Raw genomic sequence first — 20,896 nt, forward strand, 5'->3', positions numbered from 1 at the left:
CTGGGGGGCTATGGCAGGGCTGGGGGGGGGCTATGGGGGGGTTGGGGGGGACATATGGGGGTGTCCGCCCCCCAGATGCTGGGGTGCCCTGATGGGGAAGGTCGGGGGATTATGGGGAGGGTATGGGGGGGTTCTGGGGGGCTCTGGGGGTCTCCCCCCGACTCCAGGGTCCCCTGAGGGGGAAGGTTGGGAGGGGCTCTGGGGGCGTCCTGGGGGGGCCGCGGGTACCGCCCCCCGCGCCCCCCACCTGGCAGCAGCTCGCCCTGGTCGAGCAGGCGGCGGACGGCGCCGGCGCTGGTGCCGTGGTACGCCGTCGGCCATTTCTGCCACGCGCCCCCCGCCTCCAGCCGCGGCTTCGTCCTGGGGGGGGCAAAGGGGGGCGGGGGGGGCAGGGGCACCCCAAAACCCCCTTGGCACCCCCAAACACACCCACCCCCCCATGGCACCCCCAAAGCCCTCGGGGTCTCCCTAGAGCCTTCCCGGGACCCCAACGCCCCCCGGCACCCCCAAAACCTCCCATGGGAACCCCAAACCGCCCCAGGCCCCCCATGCCCCCCAAACTGCTTTGAGACCCCCAAACACCCCCCCAATGCCTCCCCAAATCCCTCCTGGAGCCCCCAAACCTCACTTAGACCCCCCCAAATCCCCCCGAGCCCCCCAAATTCCTCCAAGATCCCCCAGGACCCCCCCAAACCCCTCAAGGACTCCCCAAAGCCCCCCTTAAACCCCTCCTAGAGCCTCCCAATCCCCCCCGGACCACCAGCATCCCCCTAAACCCCTCCTGCTACCCCCCAAAATCCCTCTAAGGCCCCCCCAGAACCCTTCCAACCCCCCCCAGGACCCCCCGACATCCCCCCAGGCCCCCCCAAAAACCCTCTTTGACACCCCAACCTGCCCAAGACCCCCCCAAACCCTCTTGGACCCCCCAACCCCCCAGGACCCCCCAAAGTCACCCCAAACCCCCTCTCAGAGCCCCCAAACCTCCTCTTAGACCGCCCCAACCCCCCAGGGTCCCCCAAAGACCCCCCCTCAACTCACCGGAGGCTGAAGCGACACCAGCCGAGGGGGACGGGGGGGTCGCGGGGACCCTCCCCCCGCCGGCACCCCTCCTCCCCCCGGAGCTGCTGGCAGGACTCGCAGAAGCAGAGACTGCGCCGGGGCTCGGGGGTGAAATATTCATCTGGGGGGGCAGTTAGGGGGGTCAGGGGGGACCCCAACCCCCCAAGGGACCCAGGTGTCTGGGGTGGGGGGGGGCACCCAGGGATCCGGGACCCCCAGCCCCAGGAGACCCAGGTTTCCAGGGGGATGCCCCCTCCCTCAAAGGAACCCAGGTATTTGGGACCCACAACCCCCCGCAAAGGGACCCACGTTGGGGGGGGGCACCCAGGCATCTGGGACCCCCATCCTTGGGAACCCAGGGGTCGGGGGGGGTACCCCACCCCTCTCCAGGGCACCCCAGCATCCAGGTCCCCCACCCTGCAACCTTGGGGGGGGCACCCAGGGGTCCAGGCCCCCCCCACCCCTCAACCCCAGGGGGACACCCAGGGGTCTGGGACCCCCCACCCTTTGAGGGGAGGGCACCCAAGGGCCTAGGACCCCCCCACCCTTTTTTTGGGGGGGCACCCAGGGGCGCGGGCGCACCGGGCAGCAGCAGGAGATCCTTGAAGCGGGCGCAGAGTGCTTGGTACTCGCAGGGCTTGAGGGGGGGCCCGGCCAAGGGGGGGGCCCAGCACAGGCTCTCCTTGATCCCTAGTGAGGAGGCGGGCTTCTGTTAGACACACCCAGGGGTGGGGCACTGCAGGGCCACACCCAACGTGGGGGCTTTAAATGGGCACACCCGCTCTGGTTTGGTCCTGAGCCCCCCCCAGACCCATAGATCTGGGGGTCTCTGAGCCCCCCCAAACTCCATGGATTTGGGGGGTGCACTGACCCTCCCTCCCCCCCATTTTAGGGGTCACTGACCCCCCCCAGCTCCATAGATTCCAGCAATCCCTGCCTCTGCCCCCCCGCCCCATTTTGGGGGTCCCTGACCCCCCCCAAACCCCACTTTTGGGGTTCCCCCCCCACTCACCATCCACCACATCGGCCTTCTCCACGTCCCCCCGTGCTCGGGGGTCCCCGCTGGGGCCCCCACCGTCCGGCGTCTCCGACACGATTGTCACCTGGGGGGGGACACACAGGGGCTCAGTGGGGTCCAGATGCCTGAGGTGCTTTTTTGGGGGGGTACCAGGATCCCTGAGGGGATGGGACCCCCTCCCAGACCCTAGGGTCCCTTTGGGGGGGGGGGGGGGAGAAGATCTCCCAGAATACCTGGGTCCCTTTTTGGGGGGCACTCCCCTGGGGTCCATTTTGGGGGGGGCTAAGGGCTTCCCCACCCAGACATGGGGGTCCCTGGGGTGCTCAGAAATCGGGGTGCCCCCCCCAGACCCCTTCTCAAGGGGGGGACAATCTCCCTAGACACCTGCATCCTTTTTTTGGGGGGGGCTTCCCCCACCCGGACATGGGTGTCCCTGGGGTGCTCAGAAATTGGGGTGTCCCCCCCCAGACCCTTTCTGGGAGGGGGGGGATCTCCCCGGATGCCTGGGTCCCTTTTTTGGGGGGGGGATACCAGGATCCCTGAGGAGGTGGGTGCCCCCCCCCCAAGTCCCTGGGGTGTTCCGAAATCGGGGTGCCCCCCCCACCTGCTGGCACTGGCCGTAGAGGTCGAGCAGGACGTAGCAGGGGGCCGGGACCCCCCCCGCCGCCACCCCCTGGTCGCAGCCGTTGACGTAGAGATGGAGCCGCCCCCCCCCGTCCACCAGCAGCCCCAGCAGCGTCCCCGCCGGCAGCGCGTCCAGGTTGGGGCCGTAGTTCTCGCAGATCTGCGGGGGGGGGGGGACACGACACCCCCAGAGTGTAAGGGGGGGCCCCCAGTGGTGTGAGAGGGGATCTGCCCCTCCAAGGGGATCGGGGGGGCTTGGGAATGGGGGGGGTTTGGAATGGGGGGGGGGTCACCTAGGGGTGTAGGGGACTTGGGGGGCCCCTGGAGGCAAAAGGGGCTTGGGAATGGGGGGGCCCTTGGACATAGGGGGGGCCATGGGGATGGGGAGGGCCCTGGGAATGGGGGGGGGGGGGGGCACCTGGGGGTGAAGGGGACTTGGGGATGGGGGGGCCATGGGGTAGGGGGGGGCTTGGGAATTGGGGGTCCCTGGGGACAGGGGGGTCCCTGGGAATGGGGGTCAACCCTAGGGATGGGAGAACCCCCTTGGGGATGCCCAAAAAATTGGGGACCCCCCCTGGGGCAAGGGGGGGGGTGTCCCGAGGAGGTCTGGGGGGGTGTTGGGGTCCCCCGGGGGGGGGGAGGTGTCCCCTGGAGGGGTGGGGTGTCCCGAGGAGGTTTGGGAGGGGTTACGGTGGGCTCCCAGGTGTCGTGTCCCCCCCCACCCCGCGGCGGGGTGCATTTCGGGGTGCCCCCCCACCTTGCGGGAGTTGTGGAAGACGCTGCGGCGCTGGAGCAGCCACGCCGAGCGCTTGAGGCCGGCGGCGCAGGCGGGGAGGGGGCCGCGCCCGGGGGGGGCCCCCGTCACCCCCAGGGCCAGCGAGGAGCTCCACTGCGGGTTCAGGGCGTCGATCTGCACCTGGGGGGGGGGGGCGGCGTGATGTCATCGTGATGTCATCATGTCGTCATCACCTCCCCGTGACGGCATTCCCCCCCACAGGTTGCCACCCCCAGCACCCAAGCCTGCTGCGAGTGTGGCGAGTCATGCCACACCCGGGGGGGGGGGGGGGGGGACACGACGGACGGGGGGGGTGGTGGTGGGTGACATCACTGTGATGTCATCGCCACTCTCTCACGACATCAGCATCCCTCTGTGACATCACCGCCCGCACCACCAGCCACCTCCAACCCCCCTTCCCTGCCACCGACGAGCTCCGCCGCCGCTGATTGTGCACCTGGGGGTGGGTGACATCACACCCCCACGATGTCATCACCCCTTCCAGTGACGTCACCGCCCCCTCAGGGCCCACCCCCCTCCACCCCGCCCAGCAATGAGCTCCACTGTGGGTTCAGCGACTGCCCCTGTGCTTAAGGTCATCTGTGACATCGTTGTGATGTCACTGTGATGTCATGATCCAGCGTCACACAGGACCCCTGCCATCAGATTGGACGGCTCAGTGTGATGTCAGGGGGACCTGCTGAGCGGTGATTGGCCGGCCCCGTGTGACATCACAGTGACACCAAACAGCTGCAGTGCCGTCACTGGCCAGTCCCATGTGACGTCACAGTCCCTGGTCAGCTCACGCAACTGCAGCGCCGCCATTGGCCGTCCCCGGCGTGACATCACAACCCCTGTTGACCCCACATTGCCGCATTGCTGCCATTGGCCGCCCATATGACCTCACACACAAAGACACGCCCCCAGCCCCCCCCCCCCCCAATCTCCCACTCCTCTGCCGTGACCTCATCAGGACACAGAGCCAGCATTGGCCAGCCCAGTGTGACATCATCACTTCCCTCCCTCCCTCCCCTTCCTCTGACCTCATAACAATGCAGAACTACCATTGGCTGCCCAGGAAAGGGGCGGTACCTGGAAGAGGCGGCCGGGGGGCAGCGGCTGTCCCACCAGCACCAGTCCCTGGTTGTAGCTGGAGACGCGGGTGGCCGTGCGGTTCCCGTTGGAGAGCAGGATGTTCTTGCCGTGGCACCCCAAAAATGTGGGGGGGCCCTGGGGGGGGGGGAGGCGGCACGGGGTCAGGGGCTGGGTTGGGGGGGATGGGAGCACCCCAAAAATGGAAAGGGGGGGGGCCAATGGGCATTTGGGGTTCTCCACAGCACCCAGCTCCCTCCCAGTCCCCCATCCCCCCTCCCTGAGCGTCCCAGTGCCCCCCCCTGCTCCCCCCGAGCCCCCCAGCCACCCCCAGTCCCTCCCAGTTGCCCCCCAGGGCCCCTCTAGTCCCCTCCCAGTCCCCCCCCGTGCCTCCCTACTACCCCCCCGTGCTCCCCGGTTCCTCCCAGTCCCCCCCCACTCACAGCGAGGGGGGTCCCAGTGGTGGGGGAGGGGCTCGGGGTTGGGGAGGGGCTGGGGGAGGGGGCGCTGCTGCCCCCCCCCTCCCCGCCCCCCGCGCTGACGATGGAGACGGCCGTCACCCGCCCGTACAGGTCCAGCGCCACGAAGGCGTTCTGCGGGGAGGGGAGAGACGGCGACGTCAGCGCATGATGTCATGGCCCTGCCCCTCCCAGGCAGGGCGTGAGTTCAGGGAAGCCAGTGACATCACAGCGAAGGCCCTCCCAGGCACAAAGTGAGGTCACAGAGCCCCGTGACATCGCTATCCCTCTCTTCTCAGGCAGGACACGAGGTCAGGGAACCCAGCGACATCACAACCAAGCACCCTCCCCAGGCAAGAGGTGAGGTCACAGAGCCCTGTGACGTCACAGTCATGACACTCCCGGGCACAAAATGAGGTCAGAGAGCTCTATGACATCACAGCTGTGCCACTGTCGAGTAGCAAATGAGGTCAGGAAATGAAATGGCATCAGATCAAAGCACCTCTATGGCAGCAAGTGAGGTCACCCAAGCTGATGACATCATAACAAAGCTCATCCCAGGAAAGAAGTGAGGTCACGTTGCCCTGTGACATCATGGCCAGGTTGCTCCTGGCCAAGAACTGAAATCAGAGAGCTCTATGACATCATGCTTGTGCCCCTCCCAAATAAAAAGTAAGCTCATGAAACCGAGTGACATCACGGTGAAGCCCCTCCCAAGCAGGAAGTGATATCAGAGAGCCTCGTGACATCACAACCACACCCTTCCCAGGCTGGAAGTCAAGTCAGAGCACCTCATGACATCACAGCCATGCCCCTCCCAGGCAGGAAATTAGGTCAGAGCACCTCATGATGTCACAGCCATGCCCCTGCCAGGCAGGAAATGAGGTCAGAGAGCTCCTGGTGACCCTGGAGCCCTGCATCAGGTGACACTGCGGGGGTGACATCACGGAGGTGACATCACAGGAAGTGACACCATGGGGGGGGGACATCAAAGGAGTAACGTGGAAGGGGGGTGACATCAGAGCGGGGTGTGTGACCTCACGCGGGTGTTACCTTGGCGACACCGGTGGCGGCAGGGCCCATGTCCTCCCCATCCACCAGGATGTGCATCGTGTCATCGGGGCCGCGCCGCACCCCCAGCCGGTTCCCAACCTGGCGGGGGGGGGGGGCACCCATCAGACCCTTCCGGGGACCTCCCCGAACCCCAACCCCACCCCAGGGACCCCCAGAACCCCCCTGGGGACCTCCCTGACCCCCCTGGGATCCCCAGGACCTCCCTGAGCCCCCCAGGACACCCAAGACCCCCCTGGGGACCTCTCTGCCACCCGCAGGACCCCCATGGGACCTTCCTGCCCCCCCCAGAACGCCCCTGGGGACCTACCTGACCCGCCCTAGGACCCCCAATACCCCCTTGGGGACCTGCCTGCCTCCCCCAGGACCCCCCTGGGACCCCAAGACTCCCCTGGGGACCTCCTTGACCCCCCCACTGAGACCCCCGAGACCCCTGTAGGGACCTCCCTGAGCCCCCAACACCCCCCTGGGACACCCAAGACCCCCTTGGGGACCTCTCTGACCCCCCAGGATCCCCAGGAGGCCGTTGGGGACCCCCCTGACCCCACCAAGACCCCCCTGGAGACCTCCCTGTGCCCCCCCCCCAACTCACCGCCAGGCGGTCGAGGGAGACGCCGTAGTTGTGGCGGGTGAGGGTCCCGTTGCGCCGGACCTCGGCCCCCGCCACCACCCAGGTGGGGGGCGCGGGCAGGTCCAGGAGGGTGGCGGGCAGGGCGGGGGGGCCGGGGGGGCCCTGCCCGGGGGGCAACGCCGTCAGCCCCAGCCGCACCGAACCCGCCCAGCGCTCGTCCAGCGCCTCGATCCGCACCTGGCAGGGCGAGGGTTAAAGGTAGGTGGGGGTGGGGCTTGGGGAAGGGGCGGGGCTACAGAAAGGCTCCGCCCACCGCGGGTGTGGCTACCAAACAGCACCGCCCACTGTGGGCGGATCTATAGCTTGCCCTTGGGTTGAGCTGTAGCTGGGGAATAAGGGGTTAAATCAGGGTGGGGGGCGTGGCTTATAGAGGGGGCGTGGCTTCAGAAGGCTCCTCCCACTCTCGACAGAGCCACTGCCAGGGTTAAATCAGGGGTGGGGAGGGGGTGGGGCTCGTAGAGGGGGTGGGGCTCATAGAGGGGGCGGGGCTCCAGGAGGCCCCTCCCACCCTGGGCAGACCCACCGCCAGGGTTAAATCGCAGCAGGGGAGAAGGCGGGGCTTATACAGGGGGAGGAGCCACCTAACCCCTCCCACTTTTCTTAAAGAGACACCGCACCTCCCACCACTCCCCCCCTTCCACCGTGCAGGGGTGTGGTTACTTTCCACCCCCTCCCCCCCAAGGTGACCCCACCCACCCCGCAGGCGTGTCCCTAGAGCGCCCCGCCCACTTTTCTTAAAGAGATACCGCACCTCCCACCATTCCCCCCCCTTTCCACCACGCAGGGGTGTGGCCGTTCCCCAACCCCTCCCACGCGGTTGACCCCACCCCCAGTGGGCGTGTCCCTCGGGGCCCCACCCACCTCGAAGAGCTCCCCGGGCCGGAGGTGGGAGCGGCTGAAGACGAGGCCATGGCAGTAGCCGGCCACCCGGGCGGCCCCCAGCCCCTCCGCCCCCAGCGCCACGTTCTGCCCGCAGCGGCCGTGGAAACGCTGGCACGGGCCGGGGGCTGGGGGGGCGGGGAGAGAAGGGGCGGGGTTAGAGGAGGGTGTGGCAGCGGGAGGGGGAGGGCGTGGCAGGTGGGATGTCACCAGTGTGGGGGGGAATGTGGGGGGTGTCGCTGGGGGACACATCGCCTCCCGAGTGAGGGGTGTGTGTGTGTGTCCCGGGTGATGTGTCACCTGGGGGGGGACATGTCACCTGGGGGCACACACACACGTCACCCAGAATGGGGACATGTCACCCGGGGGGGGACGACACACGTCACACTGGGGGGAGACAGGACACGTCACCCTGGGGGACACACACCACCCCATTGAGGGCCAAAGCCATGGGGACACCAGTGCCCCCCCCCCGTCCCGCCGCCCCCCCGGCGTCCCCTACCTGGGGAGGGGAGGGGACAAGCCTTCTCGGTGGCACTGCTGGTGGTCAGGCTGTTGTCGGCCGGGCCGGTGGCCCCGGTGAGGGACACCTGGACACACTGGCCATAGAGGTCCACCACTGCGTACACCTCTGCGGGGACGGGGACACGTGTCACCCCCCATGGCCCCGTCCCCACATCCCCATCCTCCTCCGTGTCTGTCATGCTCCTGTCCCCGTGTCCCTCTCCACGTCCCTGTCCCCACGTCCCCCCCACTGTGTCCTCATCCTTGTCCCCTGAGTCCCCCCACCATGTCCCCAAGGGACACCAGAACGGTTCAGGTCCCCAGGACCACATCACGCTGACACAGGAGCCCGTGTCCCCATCCCTGTCCCCCCATTACCCCTTCCCCATCCCCAGTGTCCTCCCTGTCCCCCCCCACAGTGTCCCCATCCCCACGTCCCCACCATGTCCCCCTCCATGTCCCATCCCCATATGTCCCCCCCATGTCCCCTGGGGACCCCAGACCATCACAGATCCCCACGTATCGTGCCAACGCAGGACCCCACGTGTGCGTGTCCCCCCGCTCTGTCCTCGTCCCCACCGTGTCCCCAAGCTGTCCCCTTACCTGCCGGGAGCCCCGAGCAGGCGACACCTTGGTCGGCACCGTTGATGAAGTAACGCAGGTCGCCCCGCGCCGTCCGCATCATCCCGATGCGCGAACCCGTCCCTAACGAGTCCAGGTCGCAGCCGTAGTTGTTCCGCATGGTGTTACCGTCCTGCATGATGGCCGTCCCGCTGCAGGGACACAGGGACATCGTGGGGACACCGGGGAAGGGTTGGGGGGGACGACAAGGGAACAAGAAAGCACTCGGGGCTCAGGTGGCCCAGCAGGATGCTTGGGGATGGATGGGGACCTTTGGGGACAGACAGGGACTGTGGGATGCATAGGGACCCTTGGGGACAGACGGGGACCCTCCGAGATGGGACGAGGACTGTGTGGACACATGGGGATCCTTGGGGATGGATGGGGACCCTGGGGACAAGCAGGGACCCTTAGGGACAGATGAGGATCCTTGGGAATGGACAGGAACCCTGGAGACAGATGGGGACACTTAGGGACCCTGGAGACAGACATGTCCCCTTAGGGACAGATGGGGAAGGACCACAGGGACAGATGGGAACACTTAGGAACAGATGAGGACTCTTAGGGACAGATGGGGACCCTGGGGACTAACACATTCCCTTGGGGACAATCCAGGGACCCTGGGGACAATTACGGACCCTTGGGGAACCCGATGAGCCAGCACAACGCCTTGGGGACAGACGTGACCCCTTGGGGACACCAAGAACATAGATCTGGCCCCTTGGGGACAGAAGAGGACGTCAGGAACAAAAGAGGGGTGGACAGGGACCCCTCGGGGAACCTGGTGACCCAGTAAGGCCCCTTGGGGACCAAGGTGACCCCCCCAGGTGACACCAGTGTGTCCCCCTCCTCCTCACCTCAGCATCCAGGTGTCGTAGTCGATGTCCGTCATGGTGTTGGGGAACTCCAGGTCCTCGGGGCGGATGGCAGTGACGCCTGCGGGGACAACGGGGGTGACAGGGGACACCGAGGTGGGGACAGGAGATGGGGAAGGGTGTGGGGGACCCCCCCATCCCCTCCCCTCCGTGTCCCTTTTTGTCCCTTCTCACCTGCCTCGATGGAGCCGGACCAGCGATCCACCATCTTCTGGATGACGATCTCAAAGAGTTCCCCGTCCCGCAGCGCCCTGGGGGACACCAGGGGGGTCACCCCAAAACCTTGGGGAGGTAGGAGGGGGACAACGGGGTAGCAACAGGGGTGGGGACAGATTTGGGGGACCTGGGGCTGTATTTTGGGGTGCAGGGGATGGTTTTGGGGTGCCCCAACCAGCTGGAGATGACAATGGCATTATCAAACTTGCAGCAGCAGCTCTGCCACAGATTTGGGGACTTGAGGCTGACACTTGGGGACATTGGGAGACCCGTGGCCACGTTTTGGGGTGCTGGAGAAGGTTTTGGGGTGCAGAGGGAGGTTTCTGGGGTGCCCCTGACCGGTTGGAGATGACAATGACACAACTGAACTCAGACTGGCAGTTCTGGCACAGGTTGGGGGACGTGGGGACAGCACTGGGGGACACTGGGGGACCCATAGTCAGGTTTTCGGGTGCAGGAGAAGGTTCTGGGGTGCAAGGTGGGATTTTGGGGTGCAGGGTGGGGATTTTTGGGGTGCCTAACCGGTTGGAGATGACGATGGCATCGTTGAACTCAGAGCGGCAGTTCTGGCGCAGGGCGGTGCGCCCGCCGTTGGTGATGACGGCGTTGGTACCGTGCAGGCGGTGGAACCGCAGGTCACTGGGGGAACCCCCCAGGGACGGACTTTCGGGGGACCCCGGGGTGTCCCCCTCCGAACCATCACCCGCCAGCGAGGTCACCTCTTGGGGGACACACACAAATGACCCGTGAATCCCCAATGTCAGGGCTCCAGCAATCTCCCTGCACCCCCAGCTCCAGCCCTGCACCCCGATATTGCCCCCCTGGTGGCCCTGCACACTGGGGTCCCCAATGTTCCTCAAACCCACACCCTGATGTCCCCAGGACCCCCAAAACTCCACCTCTGATCTCCCCAGGACCTCCGTCACCCCCCAAACCCAACACCCCAGTGTCCCCAATGGACCCAAACCCAACACCCCGATGTCCCCAGGTCCCTCAAACCCACACCCTGATGTCCCCACGCCCCCCAACACTTCCGCCCTGATGTTCCCAGAACCCCTGTCCCCCCCAAACCCAACACCTCGGTGTCCCCAGTGTCCCCAAACCCACACCCTGATGCCCCCAAGCCCCCCAAAACTCCACCTCTGACCTCCCCAGGTGCCCCCTCCCAAGCCCCCACGTCCCCAGTGTCCCCCCCAGGAGCTCACCGCCGTCCTCGACGATGGTGGCCTGGGCGGCCTGGCCATAGAGGTCCACCACAGCGTAGACGTTGGGGGGCACGTTCCAGGCGGCGGGTCCCTGCGCCGCCCCGTTGACGAAGAAGTGGAGGGTACCGTCGTCCCTGCGTACCACCCCCACCGTGTCCCCCGCCTGCGGGGATGCACGTCACCCGGGGAGGGGGGACACCGACAGGTCCCGAACAGGGACCCGGGCGTCCAGGTTGTCCCACCTTGAGGCGGTCGAGGTTGTGGCCGTACTCGTCGAGGACGGTAGTGCCGTTGTGCATCACACCGTTGCCTGTCATCATCCAGGTGCCTGCGGGGACGGGGACAGGGTTGGGGACACCACCCATGGAGGGGAAGGGTGGCTGGGGTGCCCTGGACTGGCTGGGGACACCCTGGAGTGGTATGAGATGCCCTGGGGACACCCTGGAGTGGCTGGAGACACCCTGGGGACAACCCAGAGTGTCTGAGGACACCTTGGAGTGGTAGGAGATGCCCTGAGGACACATACGGGTGGCTGCAGACACTCTGGGGACATCCTGGAGTGGCTGAGGATGCCCCAGGGACACCCAGGGGTGGCTGGGGACACCCTGGGGTGACTCAAGATGCGCTGGGGACTTTCTGGAGCAGCTCAAGATGACCTGGGGACACCTAAGGCTAGCTGGGGATGTCCTGGGGACATCCTAGGGTGGCTGGTGACACTCTGGGGACACTCAGGAGAAGCTGGAGATGTCTTGGGGACACCCAGGAATAGCCGAGTGGTATGAGATGCTCTGGGGACACTCTGGAGGCACCCTGAAGTGCTGGGGACACCTTGGAGTGGCTCTAGATGCCCCAGGGACACTCCGGAGTGGCTGAAGATGTCCTGGAGTGGCTCAAGATGCCTAGGGGACATGTTGGGGTGGCTGGGAACAACCTGGAGACACCCTGGGGTGGCTGGGGGCCTTGTAGGGACCCCAGAAAGATGTTTGGAACCCCTTGGGGACATCAGGAACCCAGCTGAATGCAGGTGGGTCATGGTGGGAGGGCAGGTGGAGGTAGGCGGGGGTGTGGGTGGTGACCCCATGGGGACGTTGGGGACCCCACAGGCACCCCGTGGTGATGTTGGGGACCCACCTGAACACTGGTTGGTAACGTTGGTGGGCAGCTGAGGGTAGATAGGGTGGTGGGTGGTGACCCCAGGGGGACGTTGGGGACCCCCTGGAGATGCCGGGGACCCACCTGAGCGCAGGTTGGTCATGGTGGAGGGCAGCTGGAGGTAGGCAGGGTTGTGCGTGGTCACCCCAATCTCGATGGACCCGGCCCATTTGTCCACCATCTTGTCGATGCGGACCTGGAAGAGCTCGTTGTCCCGCAGCGCCCGGGCACTCAGCACCACCCCGTGGTTGAAGTCATCTGTTGCGCTGGGGACGGGGATATCGTGTCACCCGGGGGGGCAGGGTGGAATGAGGGATGGGTCCGTCATGTCAGCGGGGACATGGGGACACCACATCAGCAGGGACACAGGGAATGGGTCCATCATATCAATGGGGGACACCAGGAATGAGAACACAATGTCAGCAAAGACACCAAGTATGGATTCATCACGCTGATAGGGACACCAAGGATGGAAACACAAAGACGCAACGTTGGCAAGGACACCAGAGATGGGTTCGTTACGTTGATGAGGATGCCAGAGATGGGGACACAAGGACTCAATGTCAACAGGGATGCCAGGGATGGGTCCATCGCGTCAACAGCAACAGCAGACACGGGAACACAAAGACGTGTCAGTAAAGACACCAGAGATGGGCTCATTATATCAACAGGGACACCACAAACAGTGACACAAGGATTCAATGTCGCGGGCGACACCAGTAATGGGTCCATCACATTGATGAGGACACCAGGGATGGGAACACAAGGACACAACGTCAACACGGATCCCAGAGACGGGTCCATCACATCAACAGACAAAGGAGGAATGGGGACACAGGGACACAACGTCATTGAGGACACCAGGGATGGGTTCATCACGTCAACAGGGACACCAGGGATGGGCACACAAGGACACAACGTCAACAAAGACACCAGAAACAGGTCCATCACGTTGATGAGGACACCAGGGATGGGGACACAGGGACACAATGTCAACAGGCACACCAGGGACAGGTCCATCGCGTTGACAAGGACACCAGGGCTGGGGACACCAGGGATGGACCCATCACATCAGAGGAGACACAGTCACTCGCTGTGACCACAAGACCATCTCCCCCTCCCTTGTCCCCGTTCCCTCTGCACCCCTTAGTGTCCCCAGGTCCCCCCAAGCTCCCACATCCCTCCCCACGTCCCCCAGCGTCCCCCCGCGTCACTCACTGTGGCCGCAGAGCCGTGCGCCCTTCGTTGACGATGGCCGCCTTCTGCCCGCAGTTAGGGTGGAAGAGGAGACGAGGGGGCGGTGGGGGTCCGGTGGGTGGCCCGGCGGGGGGTTGGGGGGACGTGAGGGGACGCCGGCCACCCTCGGGTGACAACGCTCGCAGGATGGCATTGTTGCGCCGCAGGCGGTCGCTGTGGTTGTGGTTGTGGACGATGGTCACCTTCACCGCCATCCCGTAGAGGTCCACCACCCCGTAGACCACCAGTGGTGTCAACGTCGTTGCCACCCCTGGAGACAGGGAGAGGGATGTCACTGCAGCCACGCTGGGAACACCCTGGTCTCCTCGAGATCATGGGGTGTCAACACTGGGGACACCCTATGGATGGAGACATCACTAAAAACCAATTTGGGATCCCTTGTGTCCCCTCCCAGTCATGGGATGTCAATGTTGGGGACACCCCATGGATGGAGGTGCCACCACAGACACCCCGGGGATACCCTGGACCCCTCCCAGCTGTGCAGCACCAATGTGGTGAACACTCCAGGGTTGGGGACATCACTAGGAACCACTTTGGGGTCTCTGTGTCCTTTCAAGGTCATGGGGTGTCAACCTTGGGGACATTCCAGGGATGGAAATGTCCCCAACAGCCAGTCTGGGGTCTCCTGTGTCCCCTCAAGGTCATGGGGCATCAACGCGGGGGACACCCCAGGGCTGGTGACGTCACTAATAACCACTTTGAGGTCTCCATGTCCCCTCAAGGTCATGGGGTGTCACCATGGGGGGCACCCTGGGAATGTGGTTGTCCCCAAGAGCCACCTTGAGGTCCCCACGTCCCCTCCCACTCATGACGCGTCAACCTGCACGACACCATACAGATGGGGACAGGCCCAAGAGCCACTTTAGGGTCTCCATGTCCCCTCCTTGTCCTGGGGTGTCAACACTGGGGACACCCCATGGATGAAAATGTCCCCAAGAACCACCTGGGGTCCTTCAAGGTCACGGGGCATCAACATGGGGGACACTCCATGGACATGGACATCTTCAAAGCCACCTTGGTGTCCCCATGTCCCCTCTCCGCCCCAAGATGCCAATTTGGGGACTTTCAGGAGACCCCTGGGGGTATGGGGGGGGTGTCCCCATGTCCCTGTGTGTCCCCTTGGGGTGTCCCTGTGTCCCCCCACCTTGGTCGATGCCGTTGATGTAGAAGTGGAGGGCGTTGTTGGCTTTCCTCGTCAGCCCGATGTGGTCCCCTTCCTGCAGGGGACAGACACACACATGAAGTGGGTGACAAGAGGCCCCCAAAAATCTGAGGGGAGGGATTTGGGGGGGATTGGGAGCCCTCCCACAATCCCCAGGGTGTCCTCGAGGGGTTGGGGGTGCAGGGATGGAGGAGGGGCATTGGTGGGACCCCCCCCAGAATTCTTGCAGGGGATGGTGGGGACAGCAGGGACACGAGCACGGCAGGAGAACATCACTGGGACCCCCTCAAAACTCCTGCAGTGGACAACAGAGATGTGGAGGGAGGAGTTTGGGGGTCCCAAGGGGGGAATTGGGGGTGCAGGAGGGGGTTGATGTCACTGGGACCTCCCCCAAACCCCTGCGGGGGACAGTGGAGATGGGGGGGGCAAATGAGGAGTTGGAGGTCTCTGGGGGGAGTTAAGGGGGGTCCCCCCAATTTTGAGGGCCCCGGCGAGGTTTTGGGAATCTCAGGGGAGTTGAAGGGGGATCCCTCTGATTCTGGGGGGCCTCAGGGGGCTTTTGGGGGTTCTAGAGAGAACTTGGGGGTCCCCCCCAATTTTGGGGGGCCTCAGGGGGACTTTGGGGATCCCAGGGTGGGTTTGGGGTGTCCCCTCTGATTTTAGGGGACCCCAAGGGAGGCATTAGAACCCCCAGGGGAGCACAATAGGGGTTTGGGGGTGTTTTGGGGGTGCTGGGGATGGGGTTCAGGGGTCACCCCCTGATTTGAAGGAGGTCCCCCCTGATTTTGGGGTGCCCTGGGGGTGTCACCTGCAGCTCGTCGAGGCTGAACTCGCAGTACTCGCGCCGCGTCCCCTTCCCGTTGGTCAGGATCCCACAGCCGCTCATCATGATGGTACCTGGGGGGGTGCGGTGGGGGGGTCTTGGGGGGGACCCAAGCATCCAGGGAACTCCCCCACATCCCCTCTGGGGGGACCCAGGCATTGGAGACCCCCCCACACCCCTTTTCTAAGGGTATTTGGGGAGCGTCAGCTCTACCGTTGGGGGTCTTGAGGGGACTCAGGCATCCGGGGGGCCCCCCACCCCACTCTGGGGGAGGACCCAGGCATCTGAGGGGGTCCCAGGCATGCGGGGGGCTCACCGGAGCGGAGGTTGGTCATGGTGGCGGGGTACTCGAGGCTGTTGGGGTTGTGCGCCGTCACCCCGATCTCGATGGAACCCGACCATTTGTCCACCAGCTTGTCGATACGAATCTGGGACAGAGGGTGTCATGGGGTGAGGGAGAGGGTGTCAAGGGACCCCCACCCTCCCCCCAGGATCCCCTGACACCCCCCAGAATTTCCCCCCATGTGCTTCACAGCCCCCCCAATACCCCATGGGACACCCAGTTGCCCCCAGGACCCCAAAAATGTCCCCAAGACACTCTCAGGTCCCCAGCGTTCTCCCCCAGCCCCCCCCCCAACTCTAGAACACCCCCCCCAAGATGCCTACAATGCACCAAGACCCCCCCCAGGACGCCGTGATGCTCCCCAAGACCCCCCAGAACACCCATGAGGCCCCAAGAACACTCAGGACCCCCATAAGTCCTCCAGTACCTCCATAAAGGTCCCCATGATGCCCCCCTGACCCCATAAGCCCCCCCAGAACCCCCATGATGCCCCCCCAGGTCCCCTATAAGACCCCCACAACCACTCAGGACCCCCAAGAGGCCCCCCAGGACCCTCATAATGCCCCAGGGACCCCTGTAAGACCCCACACAACCACCCAGGACCCCCACATGACCGCCCTCAGGACCCCTGTGATGCTCCTAAGCCCCCCCAGGACCCCTGTGGTGCCCTTCAGCAACGTCACAACACTCCCAGAACATTCCCAAGCCCCCCCAGGAGCCCCATAATGCCCCAAAGACCACCCTGATGTCCCAAAAACTCCGATGATGCCAGCCAGGCCCCATATAATGCCCCCCAGGACCCCCCACGACTAGCCAGGACTCCCCTGATGCCCCAAGACACCACCCAGGACCCCCCCAAATCCCCTTCATGACCACCCAGGATGCTAGTGATGCCCCAAAAAACCCCATGATGCCCCCCAAGACCCCCAGAACCCCCGGACCCCCCCAGACCTCGAACATCTCGCCATCGCGCAGGGGCCGGTTGGTGAGGACGACGCCGTTGTTGAACTCGTCGAGGGGCCGCCGGCGCTCGGCCGTCTTGTGCCCGTTGCTCAGTTTGATGAGGGCCCCGCACTTCTCGTGGAACAGCAGCGCCTCATTGGACAGCGGAGCCCCTGGCCCCGCCCATGCCGCACCTGTGGGTGGGGTTAGTAAGGCCACACCCCCTCCGGGGGACACACCCTTTGGGAGGGGACACACTCTGCAGAGAATCCCTCTACCCATTCATTATGGCAATCTAGAGCGGTGGAAGCTCCGCTTCCTGAGATGGGCCATGCCCCCCAGAGAGACCACACCCCCTGAGGAGACCCCACCTTTTTTCACACAAACCCCACCCACAAACACAACCCACACCCACTAAAATCTCTATTTATCAGATGTTTCAGAAAAAAAATAACATAAGGTCCGCCTCCTGTGGTTTGGCACACCCCAAGAGGCCCCGCCCCTATTGAGACAAGCCCCACCCCTCAATGGGACAGGCCCCACCCAACAGACCACACCCACAGGATAGGCACCACCCACCAACAGAGACCACGCCCCTGCAAGATGCTCCACCCACTTGGAAAAGATTCCATAACTACAAGTGGGGACAGGAAAGGTTCCACACCCCCCCCCCCCATGAGAGGCCACACCCCCAACACCACAGACCCCACCCCCTGGAGAGGCTCCACCCACAAGGCCCCTCCCCTCTCCCAGCCACAGCTGCAGGTGGGGATGGTGAAAGCCCCACCCCTTCAAGCCAACCCCACCCACTGAGCCACACCCACCTGGGATGAGGCCACACCCCCAAGGAGACACCACCCACACAAGTGGCAAAGGCTCCGCCCCCACAGCTGGCCACGCCCCCTGGGGACAAGCCCCACCCCCTCCCAGACAGGGCTGACTGACCCCGCCCCTAGAGCTGGCCCCGCCCCCTGTCACTCACCACCCTCGGGGGGGTCCAGGCTGTCTGGGAACTTGTCAGGGCGGGGCTGGGCCCGGGGCGGGGCCGGGGCGGGGGGCAGCGCTGGGAGGGAGCAGGGGGGCACCAGTAACCCCAGTGCCCTCCCAGTAATGTCCCCCAGTAACCCCAGTGCTCCCCCAGCCCCCCCAAATCCCCCCTCCCCATATCCCCATACCCCAAAACAGCCCCCAAATCCCCCCAGTCTCCTTCCCCATCATTCCCAGACCCCCCAATACCCCTCCAGACCCCCCAATCCCCCCCCCCATATCCCCATACCCCAAAATTCTCCCCAAATCCCCCCAGCCTGCCTCCCCACCACCCCTGGACCCCCTCAGACCCCCCCAAATCCCCCCTCGCCATACCCCAAAATTCCCTCAAAATCCCCCCACTCTCCTTCCCCATCACCCCCAGACTGCCAAATGCCCCCAAATCCCCCCTCCCTGACCCCCAGCCCCCCAAATCCCCCCTAGAACCCCAAATCCCCACTCCACCACCCTGCCCATCGCCCCCCCAGCCCCCCAAAATACCCCCTAGAACCCCAAATTCCCCCTCCATCACCCCCCCAAATACCCCCCCAGACCCCCAAATCCCCCCCTCCATCACACCCACCCCCCAAATACCCCCCAGACCCCCAAATCCCCCCAAATATCCCCCCCCACTCCCAATTACCCGGCAGGGGGGTGGGTACCGGCGGTAAAGGGGGGGCCGGTGGGGGTCCAGCCACCTCGGGGGGGACGACGGTAACCTGGGTACATTTCCCATAGAGATCCACCACGGCCCAAACGCGGGGGGGCAACCCGGCGGCTGCGACCCCCCAGTCCCGCCCGTTTACCCAAAGCCGTAATTCCCCCGCCGGGGTGGCTTGAACCCCGACTCGATCTCCTTCCCCTAAAGCGTCTAAATCCGGCCCAAAATCTTCCCGTAAAGATCGGCCGTCCCGAAGAACGGAACAACCGGAGACGACCCAGGAACCCCCCCGGAGACCGGTGGCGCTACTGGGAAAATCCAATTCGGCCGGATCCAGAGCTGTCACCCCCACCTCGATGGAGCCGCTCCAGGAGTTCACCTGGGGGGGGAAAGAAAGGGTTAAGGGGGTCCTTGGTGTAGGAAAGGGGGGAATGGGGGGGGTAAGGGGGGAGAAATGGGAGAAATGGGGGGAGAAATGGATGGAATGGGGGGAGAAATGGAGGGGAAATGGGAGGACAAGGGGGGGCAATGGGGATAAAGAGGGGAATGGGGGAAATGGGGGGGTTAAGGGGGTCCTTGGTGTAGGAAAGGGGGGAATGGGGAGAATGGGGGGGGTCAAGGGCCCCCCAACACTGGTGTCTGTGTTACCCTGACACTGGGGGCTCTGGTGTGGGGGGGGCATTGCCTGATGTTGGGGAGCCCCAATAAAGGAGGGGGTCCCAACGGGGCGGGGGTGCTGGGAGTCCATGTTGGGGTGCCCCTTCCCCCACCCCAGTTACACCCAGTTCCCCCAGTTGCCTCCAGGCCTTCCCCAGTCAGCCCAACCCCCTCTTCCCCAATCCCCCCCTTGTCCTCCCAGTTAACCCCAGTCTCCTGTCTTCAGTTAGTCCCAGGCTCTCCTCCCCAGTCCTCCCAGTCCCCCCAGTTAACCCCAGTCACCCCTCTCCAGTAAAGCCCAGTCCCTCCCAGTCACCCCCACATCCCCTTTCCCAGTCCGCCCCAGCCCCTCCTCCCCAGTCCTCCCAACCACCTCAGTCACTCCCTTCCCCAATTCTCCCAATTACCCCCAGTCCCCTCTTCCCCAGTTCTCCCAGTCACCCCAGTTACTGTCAGCCCCCCTTCCTCAGTCCTCCCAGTGCCCCCCGGTTCTCCAGATCAACCCCAGGACCCCCTTCCCCAGTCCTCCCAATGCCCCCCAGTCTTCCCAGTCCCCCCTTTCCCAGTCCTCCCAGTCACCCCAGTTACACCCAGTTCTCTCTTCCCCACTCCTCCTAGTCATCCCAGTTCCCCCAGTTCCCTCTTCCCCAGCCCTCCCGTTCCCCCCAGTCCCCCTCACCGCCCCCTCCCCAGCCCCCCCCCCACCTTCCTGTCGATGCGGACGGTGAAGACGCGGCCGGGTCGCAGCGGATCGCGACTCAACACCAGCCCGTGATTAAACTCCTGACCCGGCTGGGCCCGGGCAGCGCTCCGACCCCCCTGAGACAACGACACCAGCTTCCCGGTACGGGGGTGCAGCTCCCCGGGCCCCCCCGGGCCCCCGCCCGCCCCACCGGGGCCCGGTGCCGCCATCGCGCTCCGCCGCGCTCCACGGTACCGGCGGGCCTTCCCCCCCCCACACCCCACCGACCGCCTTTGCGGCCTTTTGCGACTTTTTTACGGCGCGGCGCGACGCGGCGCGCTTGACGGCGGAGTGGCGCGGCGCGGGGGTTAACCCCTCTTTCGCCGCGTCTCTCCGGGGTTTTTCACGGCCCGACCGTGCGCCCCCCCTTGCACCGCGACCCCCTTCCCCCCCCAGCTCCCCTCCCCCTCTCCTCTCCCCCCCGCCTACACCCCACCACCCTTTCTCCGCGCTTTACGGCAGCGTGGCACCCCCACCGCCCCTCGCCCCGAGTCACACTTACGGCACCGTCGCGCCAACCGGCCGCTTGACGTCCCGGCAACAGTTGCCATGGGGACGGGGCCCTGCCTGGCAACGCCGCGGTCCCGCCGCTAATTAATCCCCGGTAATGAAGTTGAGCTAATTACGGGGCTGCCGCGGCCGGGGAGGGGGTGTGGGGGGGTATTAGCGCTGGGATCTCATTCGCGACGGAAATAAAGCGGTTCCGAGGTATTAGCGGCCATCGCGAAATAATTAAGAAGCTATTACAATGTAATTAGCGGCTAATTAAGCCTTAATTATGAGCTAATTAAAGGCTAATTAACTAAAAGTAGGGGTTTGGGGTGGGGCGGCACGCTTCCAGGCCCACTCCTGTGCCCGGATTGGGGTCAAACTTGGTGTTAATGAACACAATCAGCCTAATTACTCTGCCCCCCCCCCCCCACCTTGCTCCGTGCCCCCCCCACGTCCCCTCCATCACCCCCCCCATCCCGACCTCCCCCCCAAATCCCCCGTAAACCCCCCCCCGCCCCCCCATCCCATCCTCCCCGCCCCCGGTGCCCCCCCCGGTCCCCCCCCTTCCACCCCCCCCGGTGCCCCCCCCATCTCCCCCCCTCTATCCCCTC

The 20,896-nt window shown here is 65.1% G+C and overlaps 1 protein-coding gene across 1 annotated transcript in view; it reads right to left on the reverse strand.

Moving 5' to 3' along the window:
• Nucleotides 1-20,034, reverse strand: part of NEURL4 (neuralized E3 ubiquitin protein ligase 4) — a 22,946-nt gene extending 2,912 nt beyond the window's left edge. Inside the window, exons 1-27 of the mRNA XM_075042276.1 lie at nt 19,757-20,034; nt 18,377-18,773; nt 17,690-17,770; nt 16,717-16,901; nt 15,739-15,850; nt 15,408-15,496; nt 14,582-14,654; nt 13,399-13,687; nt 12,265-12,446; nt 11,271-11,356; nt 11,029-11,191; nt 10,346-10,544; nt 9,782-9,858; nt 9,590-9,668; nt 8,715-8,884; nt 8,110-8,238; nt 7,590-7,735; nt 6,690-6,905; nt 6,080-6,178; nt 5,012-5,161; nt 4,569-4,706; nt 3,459-3,617; nt 2,682-2,861; nt 2,072-2,162; nt 1,642-1,749; nt 1,039-1,180; nt 248-360 (exon numbers count right to left, since the gene is read on the reverse strand). Coding sequence (XP_074898377.1) covers nt 248-360; nt 1,039-1,180; nt 1,642-1,749; nt 2,072-2,162; nt 2,682-2,861; nt 3,459-3,617; nt 4,569-4,706; nt 5,012-5,161; nt 6,080-6,178; nt 6,690-6,905; nt 7,590-7,735; nt 8,110-8,238; nt 8,715-8,884; nt 9,590-9,668; nt 9,782-9,858; nt 10,346-10,544; nt 11,029-11,191; nt 11,271-11,356; nt 12,265-12,446; nt 13,399-13,687; nt 14,582-14,654; nt 15,408-15,496; nt 15,739-15,850; nt 16,717-16,901; nt 17,690-17,770; nt 18,377-18,773; nt 19,757-19,963 — 4,060 coding nt within the window. The 5' untranslated portion in view covers nt 19,964-20,034. The remainder of the gene's footprint in view (nt 1-247; nt 361-1,038; nt 1,181-1,641; nt 1,750-2,071; nt 2,163-2,681; nt 2,862-3,458; nt 3,618-4,568; nt 4,707-5,011; nt 5,162-6,079; nt 6,179-6,689; nt 6,906-7,589; nt 7,736-8,109; nt 8,239-8,714; nt 8,885-9,589; nt 9,669-9,781; nt 9,859-10,345; nt 10,545-11,028; nt 11,192-11,270; nt 11,357-12,264; nt 12,447-13,398; nt 13,688-14,581; nt 14,655-15,407; nt 15,497-15,738; nt 15,851-16,716; nt 16,902-17,689; nt 17,771-18,376; nt 18,774-19,756) is intronic.
• Nucleotides 20,035-20,896: the final 862 nt, after the last annotated feature.

This window comes from Buteo buteo, chromosome 12, assembly GCF_964188355.1.
Source record: "Buteo buteo chromosome 12, bButBut1.hap1.1, whole genome shotgun sequence".
Lineage (NCBI taxonomy): Eukaryota > Metazoa > Chordata > Aves > Accipitriformes > Accipitridae > Buteo > Buteo buteo.